The sequence below is a fragment of the Myodes glareolus genome, chromosome 7, assembly GCF_982192425.1.
Source record: "Myodes glareolus chromosome 7, mMyoGla1.1, whole genome shotgun sequence".
Classification (NCBI taxonomy): domain Eukaryota; kingdom Metazoa; phylum Chordata; class Mammalia; order Rodentia; family Cricetidae; genus Myodes; species Myodes glareolus.
In genome coordinates, this window is record NC_142032.1 from 21,242,190 (window position 1) to 21,254,581 (window position 12,392).

Genomic DNA, 12,392 nt, shown 5'->3' on the forward strand with positions numbered 1-12,392 from the left:
CAAAACTCAGCTTCTGGCCAGAATGGGGTGACCCTGGGCAAGCCCATGATGCCATGCAGCCCAGATGGACCTGAGCTTGCTCTAAAACCTGACAGTGACTGTCACTTAGGATACATAGAGGGTGGGACCATGTGACCAAAGTCAGATGCCCGATGCCCACCGCACAAGCATTGCTGCCCGGCAGCTGCTGGGGGCCATAGTGTCCTTCAACACTGTTGACAGATTAGTGATGTCCCCACAGTGAAATGCACTGCTCCTCCATGAGACACACCCATCCAGTTTTCAGTGACTGGAAACCACTATAGCTTTGTTGCCACGATTTACAGCAACTGCATCAGGTCTCTCCCAGCGTATTTAGTATTGCTCTGACTTTGAGCTCCATGTTCTGCTGTGTTGAAGGTCTTTGTCTTTTTCTCCTTATCATAGACTCCACTTGCCTCTTCACAGAATGCATCAAAAGTTTGTGAAGGTAAGTATATTTATTCTGAAGGCTGCGCATGCACTCTAAAAGTAATTTTTCAATGAATAATATGCATATCAATCCTTAATTCTGGATTTCTTTCATTGTTTATGAGCCGATTGTTAATATGAAGCCAATTCTGAATGATTAGTGCTTTGCATGGTCGTAGTAAGTCACAAAGTTAGCTCGGAAGTCTGAGCTTGGCCGGCAGGGTCTATGGAGAAGACTACAGCCTGCCTGCCACTGTCTATCACAGAAGGTACAGTCAGCTAGAAAGCAACATGGTGGTACTATGTATGTCCTTAGAGAACATGGTGGTACTATGTATGCACTTAGAGAACATGGTGGTACTATGTATGTCCTTAGAGAACATGGTAGTACTATGTATAACCTTAGAGCCACCTACTACGTATGACCTTAGAGAACAGCTTAGACAAAGTAATGAATTTTTAAAACTCTCTTTATTTAAAAAGGTTCTGCTGGAAAGGTTTCAAAGTTCAAATGCCCATAGTCTTAGTACATCTCCAAACACTTCTCTGCCTTTACTTCACTATATCTTAACTCAACATGCTTTTTAAAAGAATGACCCCATTTTTAAAGTTTGTATTTGAAAAACATGAATGGGGACAAGAAAGAGAAAGTATGACTCATTCATGACGTCAACACTTAGAGCGTAGAGACCCTGAAGTCCTGCACCCACCCAACTCCACACGTGAAGTAACCCTGTACTTCATCACGGTGCGTGTCCTTTCACCATGGCCTAAGTCATTGTCTGCCCCGAGCATGCTGGCGTCCCGGCTCACAGTGAGCACACATGCATCCAACTCTTATCTCTGCTTTTGTTGCACCATTAGGTCCCCCCTGCCATGCTATTTCTGTCTTATTTTCTCTCCCCAGGCTGTTTCTGTCTTCCACCTCCTCCTCCTCTGCTGTTGTGTGGTTCTCTGCCTCCCCTTTAAAGTTTTTCTGTTCCTGGACATGACATGCATGCCTCACACCATCCTTCCAGGCTCTCCAACCTGGTAAGCAGAGAGCATAGCAGACAGCCTCTGTGCAAGCTTCAAGGCTTCTGGAGCCTCCAAAACCAAGAGGGAGGGGCTGCTGGCTTGCACCCTGCTGCTCAAGGCCTTGCAAAGAGGAGTTTAGCAAGCTGCTGCTTCCTTTGGTCTCCTTCCAAAAACAGAGGCCCAAAGGGAGGGAGCAGCCATCTCTGCCCTGGGGAGGAGACTTCGGGACTGTGAAAGAGGAGTCTGAAGGAAAGACAGACAGGAAGCTAGTGACTTGAGACCATGCAAGGCTTTGCTGGGTGAGCAAACTCGGTAGGAATCATTACCCACTGCTTGCTTACAAGTTGGGGCTCAGGTTGAAAAGTTTTCTTTTTTGGCTGCTGTTTGGCCATTGCTGGAAGGACCAGTGAGTAGTCATTTAAAGAATCAGATGACTGATAAACATCTCTCATGACGGGGGAGGGGGGGGCTAGGATACAAAGACAGGAATCCAGAGAAACAATCTAATCCAGAGAAACAATCTGCTTGAGTTCTTGTGTGTGAGTGGGTGCAGGAAAGAAACAGCTGACGTGACTGATCTATGATGTGGTTAAGGTTTTTTATTGTAGATAGGAGAGAAATCAGCCAGAGCCATCTGGAAGAGTCTAGAGCGGGGTGGGGGGAGAGAGAGAGAGAGAGAGAGAGAGAGAGAGAGAGAGAGAGAGAGAGGTAGACTGAACATAGCTAGGACTAGGGAAACAGGAGAAACTAGTGGAGATACTGAGATAGCAAGAGATAGAGAACAAAGGTTAGCTACAGAGAGTAGGCGAGTTCATAGTGAGAATAGCCAGGCTCTAAGGTGGACAAGCAGCGAGGGGAGGGAAGCAGTTGACTCTGAAATGTGTGACAGGTCCTGTGCTCCTGAGGGAGCCCAGAGGCCAGCATGGACTTTGGTATCCCTATAGCCGCCACAGGTAACCATATGTCCCTTCTGCCTGAGGTAAGGGAAACGATCCTTTTCACAGATAGGAACCAGTTTCACAAGTTCCTGAGGAACGCTGGCTTTTATCTAACAGTCAGAAACCCTATAGTCCAGGGTGAGTTCATTTCTGGATATTTGGACAGCCCAAGAGACACCACAGTTCTGGAAACCAAATTACTGTCATTACGGGAGCTGCCTGTCACAGCTCCACTAAAATGGAAGAGGCTTTTACAAGATGGTAAGGCCCTGGCTGACAGTCTGGAGACAACATAGCCTGGTCAACGCTTAAGGCCCTGGCTAACAGAGTCTGGAGACAACACAGCCTGGTCAACACTTAAGGCTGCTGGAACCTAATGGAGGCTTTACGCTCATTTGGAAATTTCTGAGTTTTAAAGAACTGTGCACAAAGTTAGCATGAAAGCTCAAAGTAACCCACCACACATTTGAAATACCTTTAGAGTTCAAGGCGGCCTGAGGTCAGAACCCGAGGGCTGACCACTAACAGCACGCCAGTCGCTGCTTTTGTTCCTTTGAAATCTCTGCAGCTTTTATCTTTTCTTTCTCGTTGTTGTTTTTAGTGAGCTATATATTTTTCTCTGCTCCCCTCCCTTCCTCCCCGTTCCCCTTTTGCCCTCTGCCATGATCCCCACGCTCCCAATGTACTCAGGAGATCTGGAGGTCTTGTCTTTTTCTACCTCCCATGGAGATTAGATGCTTTTGCCTTTTCTTAATGTCTCAGTAGGGAAGTTCCCTATGGGCTTCAACAGAAATTTCTTAGACTCTGTGGTTAAGCCTATTGCCTACTCTCCCTCATGAATATATTGAGATCCAAGTGGTATCAACATTCACGGGTAACCTGGACGTTGATTCGATTGATTTTTCCAAAGACGTAGATCATTATAAATTCTGAGATTTTACCTCTCATCAGCAATAAGTCATTATCTCACCTCTCACGACCAAGCAAGATACACAGTTGTGTGCTAACACCTGAAGGGATGCGGTTACACAGAAAGCAGAGAAGAAGTGATGCAGAGGGATGCTAAGCCTGTTCATCTCCTGACAGCCACCTGTGCTCAGACACTTACAGTGCAGTACCCAGGGCTTTTGTCTTCAGGTACAGAAGGAGGAGTGCAGAGGTACCAGCGTGGTAACACTGCCAACAGGGAGTCACAGTCCTAAGAGTACACACACGAAGAGGGTGGCAAGTACACAGACTGAGAACACCTTAGAAGACAGGGTATTCTAAAACATCTGTCCAAAGGGGGTCCTACACAGCTGATGTGGCTGGATGTGATGTGGGCAGGGACAGGTATTTCACCATAATCCTAATATGAGACCTCTTTTACTCTAGAAAAGCCTGTCCCTGCTGAACGCCACCGAGGGTCTAGTCACAGACAAGACACCGCACAGTCACCAGTGTTTCCTCCCACCCAGAAGTAAGAATCCTTCCACTTATTCATTCTTTCTTTTAAGGATATTTTTCATTTTCATTTTGTTTTTATGTCTATATGTGAGTATATGTTGCATGTGCGTGAAAAGGGCATCAGATCCCCTGGAGCTGGGGTTACATGGTTATGAACTATCCATTGTGGGCCCTGGAAGCTGAACTCAGGTCTTCTAGAACAACAGGAAGCACCCACCTCTCCTATTTCTTTTATATATATATTTTTTTAAAGAAAGGGTCTGACTCTAACCCTAGCTTGCCTGGCTATGTATTTATTGCCTTCCTTATATATGTAGCCAGGATGCCCTTTAACTCCTGCCTCAGCCTCCACAGTGTGGGAATAATAGATCATGAGCTAGCTCTTTCCCTTTAAAAACAAAGGAAGTCCTTCATTAAATCTGGAAAGGTGTTAGCAACTTAAGAAACTAAAAATTTCAGAGACCCATTCTTCCAGTTTTTAGTCTCATCCAAAACGTAACACTTCAGTCAAGGGTCCTCCTTTTTCAGAGTTAAGGGGGAAAAATCTTACTTTTCCAAAGGTTTTGTTGCCCCTCCCATCTTTAGATCTCATTATCCTTTGGTGTGGATTCTCCAGATTGTGCACTGTGCTCTGATGATGCCCCTTTGTATGCTGTGAATAAGTCTTATTACCATTGGTTAATAAAGAAGCTGGTTGGCCAATAGCTAGGCAGAATATTCCCAGACAAGAAATCCAAGCAGAGATAACAGGAGAAAGAAGGCAGAGTCAGGTAGATACCAGCAGCCACCGGGGAAGCAAGCTGTGAGGTAACAAGCCCAAAATATAGAATGATAGAAATGGGTTAATTTAAGTTGTAAGATCTAGTTAATAATAAGCCTGAGCTAATAGACCAAGCAGTTTGTAATTAATATTAGTCTCAGAGTGGTTATTCGGGAACTGGTGGGCAGAAGAGAAACCTCCTCTTACAGTCCTCTGCCTTTTACTTACCCTGCATGTCTTCTTTTCAGGCCTGTCCATCAAAAGCCTGTTCCTCTGCCAAGTAAGTGCAATGAAATCACGATGGCCAACCCCGGGTGAAGGGCAGGTATGGGAGGCCCTGTCACCTCCACCATGAAGCCCCAGTGTCTTCTCTTGCTCATCTCCTTAGCTGTAAAATGGGGCCAAAGATACTGATTTTGTAGAGTTATTTTGAAAGGTAAATATTCCCAATCTTTAGTATTCCTTGGACATTTACTTATCAGCCATCATCACTTAAAAATTATAATACAGCTATTTTCAAAATCAAATTAAGTAAAACAGCACATGGGAAATACCTAGAACAGTGCTTGGCACCAAGAACGTTCTTAGTAAATTATAGGTATTTTATTTAAATCTGAAATATGGTTTAATGGACCTCACATATATCTGTAAAATGTATCCTACAATGAGAATGTGATAATTATCTGAGGAATTTTCCCAAGGTTACCCTCACCTTATAGAGCAGTCAGACAATCAGATCTGGAGAGGTAGGTGAGAGGTTGGGTTCATTTTCCAGCACCCACAAAGCCTGTACCCCAAGCTCCAGGGACCAACGTCCTCTCTCAGCCCCTAACCTCACATCCATATACACACATACACGGTGAAAAATTCAGTCTTTAATATACACACCTATGAGTCAGACAAGTCAGGATCACAGAATGGAACTACGCCACCTTTCATTTTCTTTCAACTCAATACAGGGGGTGAAATAAAAAAGGAAAATGCTACATGAAATTTGGAACATATTCCAAATTAATCAAGATTGACCACTCAAACAGAATAATTGTCATTTACAAAAATACATTTGCATTTTTGCACACAAGTTTTTGTTTGTTTATTTGTTTGGTTTTTTTTAGTTCTTAGTTACACTTTTGGTTTACTTTAAATAAATGCCTAGATCCATATCTGGCACACAAGAATGAGAGAAAGAAAGGAAGAAGGAAGGAAGGAAGGAAGAGAGGGGAAGGAAGGAAGAGAAGGGGAAGGAAGGAAGCAACGGAGTGTTTTCTCTATTTCATGTGTTTTATAGTCAGATTTGCTTCTGAGACAGGGTCCTACTGTGTAGCCCAGGATTAAACTTGTGATTCTCCTGCCTCAGTTTCATAGTAGCTGGCATTACAGACTGTATTACCAGGTCCAACCTGATAGAACTTTTAAATGTCTAGAGCCAATAGTCAGTTGCTATACTTTCCTTCTTAAAAGACAAGAAGAAAACCCGGGTTTTTCAAAGATAAATATTTGCCAAAAAGTAAAGACCTCTCAAACATCTGGAATGATCTTGGGGACTTCGAGGGGTCCTAAGGCCGCCTCTGAGCAGCATTGTCTAAGGATTTTCAGCTCTGTGTATGGTCCACAGTGCTAGCTCAGTAATAGGCATGGGCCCTCTAACTAACTGCACGGGATCTAGGGAAGACTAGTGAGATTTTCAACTCTCTTTTAGGGTTTCCAGAAGCGGGAAGCCCAGCTGCAGATGGACCATTACCTAGCTTTTCATCGAATTCCACTTTTGCAGACCAGGTATGGCATGATCATGATGTCATCAGACTGTTTCAAGTTAACCTTGGGAAAGGGCTCGTCTTCTGAGAAGATGTTGTGGAGAAAGGCTCAGGATGGAGTCTGGCTTTCAACTGAGTTGCTCTGACGGCTATAGAATATCCTGTTTTCTCAGTGGTGAAGAAAAACCTTGTTCCGTTTTTTCTCATGTCTATTCCGGATACCCTGAAAAACAATTAGTGCCTCTTTAAACTAGTGAGGAATGTGTTGTTTTTGTTGTTATTCCTCTCACATAGTTTTTATTTAAACTTTATAATTTCCTCAGAATAGACCTGTGGAGGCTTATGATGTTAATGCCTATATCAAGCAGAACAACATGGGGGGGAAAAAAAAACAGAAAAAGGGCCCTCTGTGCCTTTGAATAAGTCTCTCTGAGCTTATGCAAAATGTGAAGGTGATAAGCGAATAAATATCCTTATTCATCATAATCAAGCAAGATAATGTAACTGAAACACTGGCCATTGGGAGCTGGGAAAACAGTTCGGTTGGTAAAGAGCTTGCTGCACAACCATGAGGATTTGAAATCTATCCCCAGAACCAAAGAAGACGAAATGAAAAAGGGGTGTGATGATGTGTGCTTGTGACAGAAACAGTAGAGCTCTGGGGTGGGCTGGCCAGCTAGCCCAGCTTCATCTCCGTGCCAGTGGTGAAGCTAACTCACAAAACAAACTGGACAGCTCCTGGGGGAGCAACATCAAATGGTGATATTTGGCACACGTGCCCCTCTGCTTGCATGTGTGTGTGTGGGCTCGTGCATACGAGCCATATGAGCATATGAACACACATATGAAGCCCTCTATAAAGCATCAAGAATAAGAAAACAATGAGAAAAGTGTACGTAATTCATTCAGGAGGAAAAGTGGTTCAGGGGCCTAGTGAGTCCATATAAGCCTTGAGGTTGACCAAAGGAAACACAAAACTCATTTTAACAAAATGAATTGCAGATTGTTGTTCCTGATTTGGTTTTTGCAAAACCTGTCATTTAAGCACCTCACCTAAATACTTTGAGGACCAACTCATGTTCTACAATGCCTGTCTCACAGGAGGCTGAACTTCACGGCAAGCCCTGGTATGCTGGTGCCTGTGACCGCAAGTCTGCTGAAGAGGCCCTGCACAGATCCAACAAGGTTTGGGCATCTAAAGATCCTACACTGTGGAGCTCATCATAAACCCAACTAAGTCTTTGCAGGGGTGTAGGCCCAGGACTGTTTCCCTGCACTTTCTCCTCTCTTGGGGTCACCCACTTTGTTCTTCCATCTTCTGCCTTTTTACCTTTAATCTCAAGGCTCTGTGGGGTCCACTTCCCCTCAAACAATGGAGGGAAGTGGGAGGCAGGGGAGGTTTGGGGAAGACCTGATGCTGCAGGAGCCCCACCTTGGAGTGAGGGGTGATGGGCTATTTTGAACCAACTCATGGGATCCAAGTGTTTATTTTTAAGAACTCAACATTGGGTACAGATGCGACAATGCAAGATTAAAGGGCCCTTGTCACTTCCTCTGCTCTCCCAGTTTTTAAAGCCCGAATCCCTGTCAAAATGTCATCAATGAGCTGGCGAGGGTTCCTTTGCTCTTCCTAGATGGAAATTGTGGGTAGCCCAGAAGAAGGCTTTCTTGGGCTGTGTCCAACAAGCTGAGGATTTTCTCAATCTTTGCTTTTCTTCTTGTCCAGCCTACACTACTTATGGGGAAAAAAATGACCACCTTTTTGGGGGCACCGTCTGCTGTCTGCCAGAGACGGTGGTACTGGAGAGAGACAGAGTGGGGGAGAGGTGTGTTTTCAACCAGTCACAACCTGTTTGTATGGGCCAATCACAGCTTTGCCTTGATAGCAATCACAGCACTGAGGCTTATATTTCGAACCAACCACTATACCTCCTTAGCTAGTCTACTAGGGGAAGGGCTAGTCCTTGGCCATGGTGGCACGGGTTGCAGGGCCATCTAGAGTTGAGTGAGTCTCACCATCACTGCAGCTGTTTCGGGGAGCCCCGACTCCACACCCTCCGGAGTGAGGACAGTCAGCTGCGATCTTTTCAGAGTCGTGTCAAGGCCTCCTGACACTCCTCAGTGGTCGTCACTGTCTGGCTGACTGTGGCACTCCATTTTAAATGTCATGGTGGTCTCCATGGCTTCCTTTGGGTCTCACATTGGAGTTCTCTCTTGGAGTTCCCTTGCAGAAATCTTGTCAATTTTCTCTCTTTGTTTCTAAGATAGATATTTTTTTCTTTTTCTCCAAATTCTTTCCTGAAGCTGATCACCATTTATTGCATTTCTTCTACCTGTCTTTTTGGCCAGGTTTTGCTCATACCCATTTATAATTTATGATTCTAAACTATTCTAAGAAAATACTTAACACAAATTGGAATATTCTATTACAGTTTTTCAACTTTGACATAAATCTGTGGAGGCGAGCGTTTTCTTCAGCTAAAAACTTGAACTCTCAGCTTCTACCTTCTTCTTACAGCTCTTTCACACAGAATATGTTAGACTTTTACTCAAGGGAACTGGCAAACGTGGGCCCTCACTCAAAATACCCTAGGTTTGATCTCACTCTATCCTTTTACATATTCCTAAACCCCGACAAACATACTCCCTCAGGAAACACATTAAACACTGGCATTGACTTCACTCAAGTTTGTCTGCATATACCATTTTATGAACAGTGTTCTTGAGAAATAATAAAACAAATTCTAATCAATAACAAAAACATGGAACTAAGTTATTAGTATTTGAAAACAATGAAATATCCTTCAAAAACTGATTTCTAGCTTACAGAAATATAACTAATACTATCACTGTGCTTTACTTTCATTAAACAGGACGGATCATTTCTTATTCGGAAAAGCTCTGGCCATGATTCTAAGCAGCCATATACACTAGTCGCATTCTTTAATAAGCGAGTGTATAATATTCCTGTACGGTTTATTGAAGCAACCAAACAATATGCTTTGGGAAAGAAGAAAAATGGTGAAGAGGTCAGTAATTATTTTTTCTGTATTTATTTATTTACCTACTTATTTATTTTGAGACAGAGTTGTAATATGTAGTCTGGGTGGACCTAAAACTCCCTGCCAAGTCTGGGCTTGAATTTATAATCCTCCTGAGTATGGGATCCTGAGGAAGGTACCACCATGTCTGGCTGGTGATTTCTTTTTAACTGAGCTCTACATCTATGTTTTGTGGCACCAGGCTCTGTTAGGTGCCAGAGGCAAAGGAAAAGGACACAAAGCACTTGGTCTTAGGAATGTATGTATGTCATAAGTAGAAGATAAAATGAGCACCATGTTTTAAAATGCCGTATTAGAAGCCGGGCAGTGGTGGCGCACGCCTTTAATCCCAGCACTCGGGAGGCAGAGGCAGGCGGATCTCTGTGAGTTCGAGGCCAGCCTGTTCTACAAGAGCTAGTTCCAGGACAGGCACCAAAAAAAAACTACAGAGAAACCCTGTCTCAAAAAATCAAAAAATCAAAAAAAAATCAAAATAAAATGCCGTATTAGGTAGTATATGATGCACGCTGTGTAATAGTATCTCCTATGAGGAAGTAGGAGAAAAACAGTCATATCTGTGCCTGTGCTTTTGTTTCATTTTTAAATTACATATGTCTGTGTACATGGTGTGCACGTGTGGGGTACACACGCACGTCCACATACATGTATGTGGAGGCCCGAGGTTTGTATTTGGGAGTCTTTCTTGATCATTCTCCACACTGTTGTTTGAGGCAGGGTCTCTTGATTGACTATGGTTACTCTAGCTAGCTGTTTGTTCCAGGGATTCCCCTGGCTCTGTCTTCTGAGTACCAGAATTACAGGCAGGCCACTGTGCCCACATGGCATCTTTACGGGCACTGGGAATCTGAATTTCCATCTTTATGCTTGCACAGCACGTGCTTTATCCACTGAGCTGTCTCCTCTTCCTCTCTTCCCACCTATTATTAATAAGGGCAACCGGATAAAATTTATTAGTTCAAGAAAACTTGTAGATGGAAGTTGAAATGTCAAATAGGATTAAAGTGATGAGAATCAAGGCCTTGGACTAGCTCTCCAAAATCAAGGCTCAACTCTGGCTCTAAGTTTAGTGACCAGGGAAGGATGTGAGAATTCAGAACTTGATTTGAAACATTAGGCTATACTATTTGGGTCAAGATGAGCTTATGTAATAAAAAAATATCCACATAGGCCTTAAATAACAAGCAGAAATGTCTTTGATTAGGGACAAAGTGACAGCTCAACACGTTTCTGTTTAGGTAACTTGCCCCAATAAGGGAATCTTGGAACATGAGTTAGAGTAACTCGTTATCTTTGTTATTGTTCAATCGCTGCGAAGACACAACATGACCAAGGCAACTCTTATAAGGAAGCACTTAACTGGGGGCTTGTTTAAAATTTTAGAGGTTTAGTTCATTATTATCATGGTGGGGAGCATGGTGGCAACATGGCACTGGAGAAGCATCTAGAGCTCTCTCCTGGTCTGTATGCAAAGAGAGCAACACGGAGCCTAGTGTGGGCTTTTGAATCCCTAAAGCCAGTGACACAGCGCCTCCAACAAGTTCCCACCTCCTAATCCTTCTCAAATAGTGCCGCTTTATGACTAAGTATTCAATTGTGTGGCCCCGTGGGTGTCAGTCTTATTCAAGCTATCACACCTATGAAGGGTCCAGAAATGGTTCTCATCCTGAATGATGGGTTGAATTTGAATCTGTGGAATGAAAGTTGTAGGAAGGAAAGGGAAGAAAGGTGGGAAGAACAGTTTAAACAGAGAAAAATAACACAAGGTAAGCTCTAGTGAAGAGACATTTAAGAGTGAGTGTGGTGGCACCTACCGGTCATGCCTACACTTGGAAGGTTGAGGCTAGAAGATTATGAGTTCAAGTCCAGCTTGGGCTATAAAGTGAGGCCCTACCTCAATTTCTAAAATAGAAGAAGAGAGGCAGGAAAAAAGAAGGAAGAAAAAAAACATTTTTTGAAGATACTTTCAGAAAGAGCCACATCCTTTCCAAACTCAGCATTGTTTTATTTTATTTTTTAAAAATAATCTTTTTTATTTTATATACTAATCTCAGTTCTCTCTTCCTCCTCTACTCTGTCTTCCCCCACTTTCCCCCTTCACCCCCCATCCATTCCTCAGAGAAGATAAGGCCTCTCATGGGGAGTCAACAAAGTCTGTCACATCACTTGAGGCAGGACCAAGGCCCTCCCTAGTGTATCTACACAGAGCAAGGTATCCCTCCATAGGGAATGGACTCCAAATAAACCAGTTTATGCACTAGGGATAAATACTGATTCCACTAACAGTGACCCACGAACTGCCCTGATTGCTTTAAATCATAATTACTTATGCTTCTGTCTTCTCCAAAGATAAAGCCGCAACTATGTCTTGTTCACCTTTACAGAACTGGATTAAACTGGCTTACTTTAGTGGACACTAAATGAATAAATTCAATTGTTGGTTGGTTACAGGCAAAATAATAGCATTTGTGAAACAAATCAAATAGCCTTTATGTACTTTTTATTTTGTTTTCTAAAAAAATGCGGTTAAGACACACCTATCAGAACACTATCATAGGGCATCTCGATCATGCTTAGGTGTGCGGCTTGACATACAGCTCCATGTGACAACCCCACCAACGGCACACAGCATTCAACTTCACATCCCACCAACACCTGTAACTTGCTATTTTCTGGGTTGTGTGTTATAGGAGTCATCTTAATGGATGCGTCATGGCACCTCATTTGCATTCCTCTGGTGGCTGGTGCTGCTCAGCGTCTCCCCATATGTTTATTGCCCACTTTATATCATCCACAGAGAACTGTTTGTTCAAGTTCTTTGTATACTTTTCAATCAAATGTTCCAGTTTTTGCTGCTGTTGAGTTTGGGGATTTTGATTTTGCTTTGGTTTTGATTTTTTTAAATATTTATTTATTTATTTATTTATTATGTATACAATATTCTGTCTGTCTGTATGCCTGCAGACCA

General features: G+C 43.1%; 1 protein-coding gene across 1 annotated transcript in view; it reads left to right on the forward strand.

Moving 5' to 3' along the window:
• The window catches only part of Blnk (B cell linker), a 65,405-nt gene that overhangs the window by 48,305 nt on the left and 4,708 nt on the right, over positions 1-12,392 (forward strand). The window contains exons 11-16 of the mRNA XM_087907891.1: positions 427-469; positions 3,780-3,864; positions 4,860-4,891; positions 6,311-6,387; positions 7,467-7,550; positions 9,239-9,394. Coding sequence (XP_087764017.1) covers positions 427-469; positions 3,780-3,864; positions 4,860-4,891; positions 6,311-6,387; positions 7,467-7,550; positions 9,239-9,394 — 477 coding nt within the window. The remainder of the gene's footprint in view (positions 1-426; positions 470-3,779; positions 3,865-4,859; positions 4,892-6,310; positions 6,388-7,466; positions 7,551-9,238; positions 9,395-12,392) is intronic.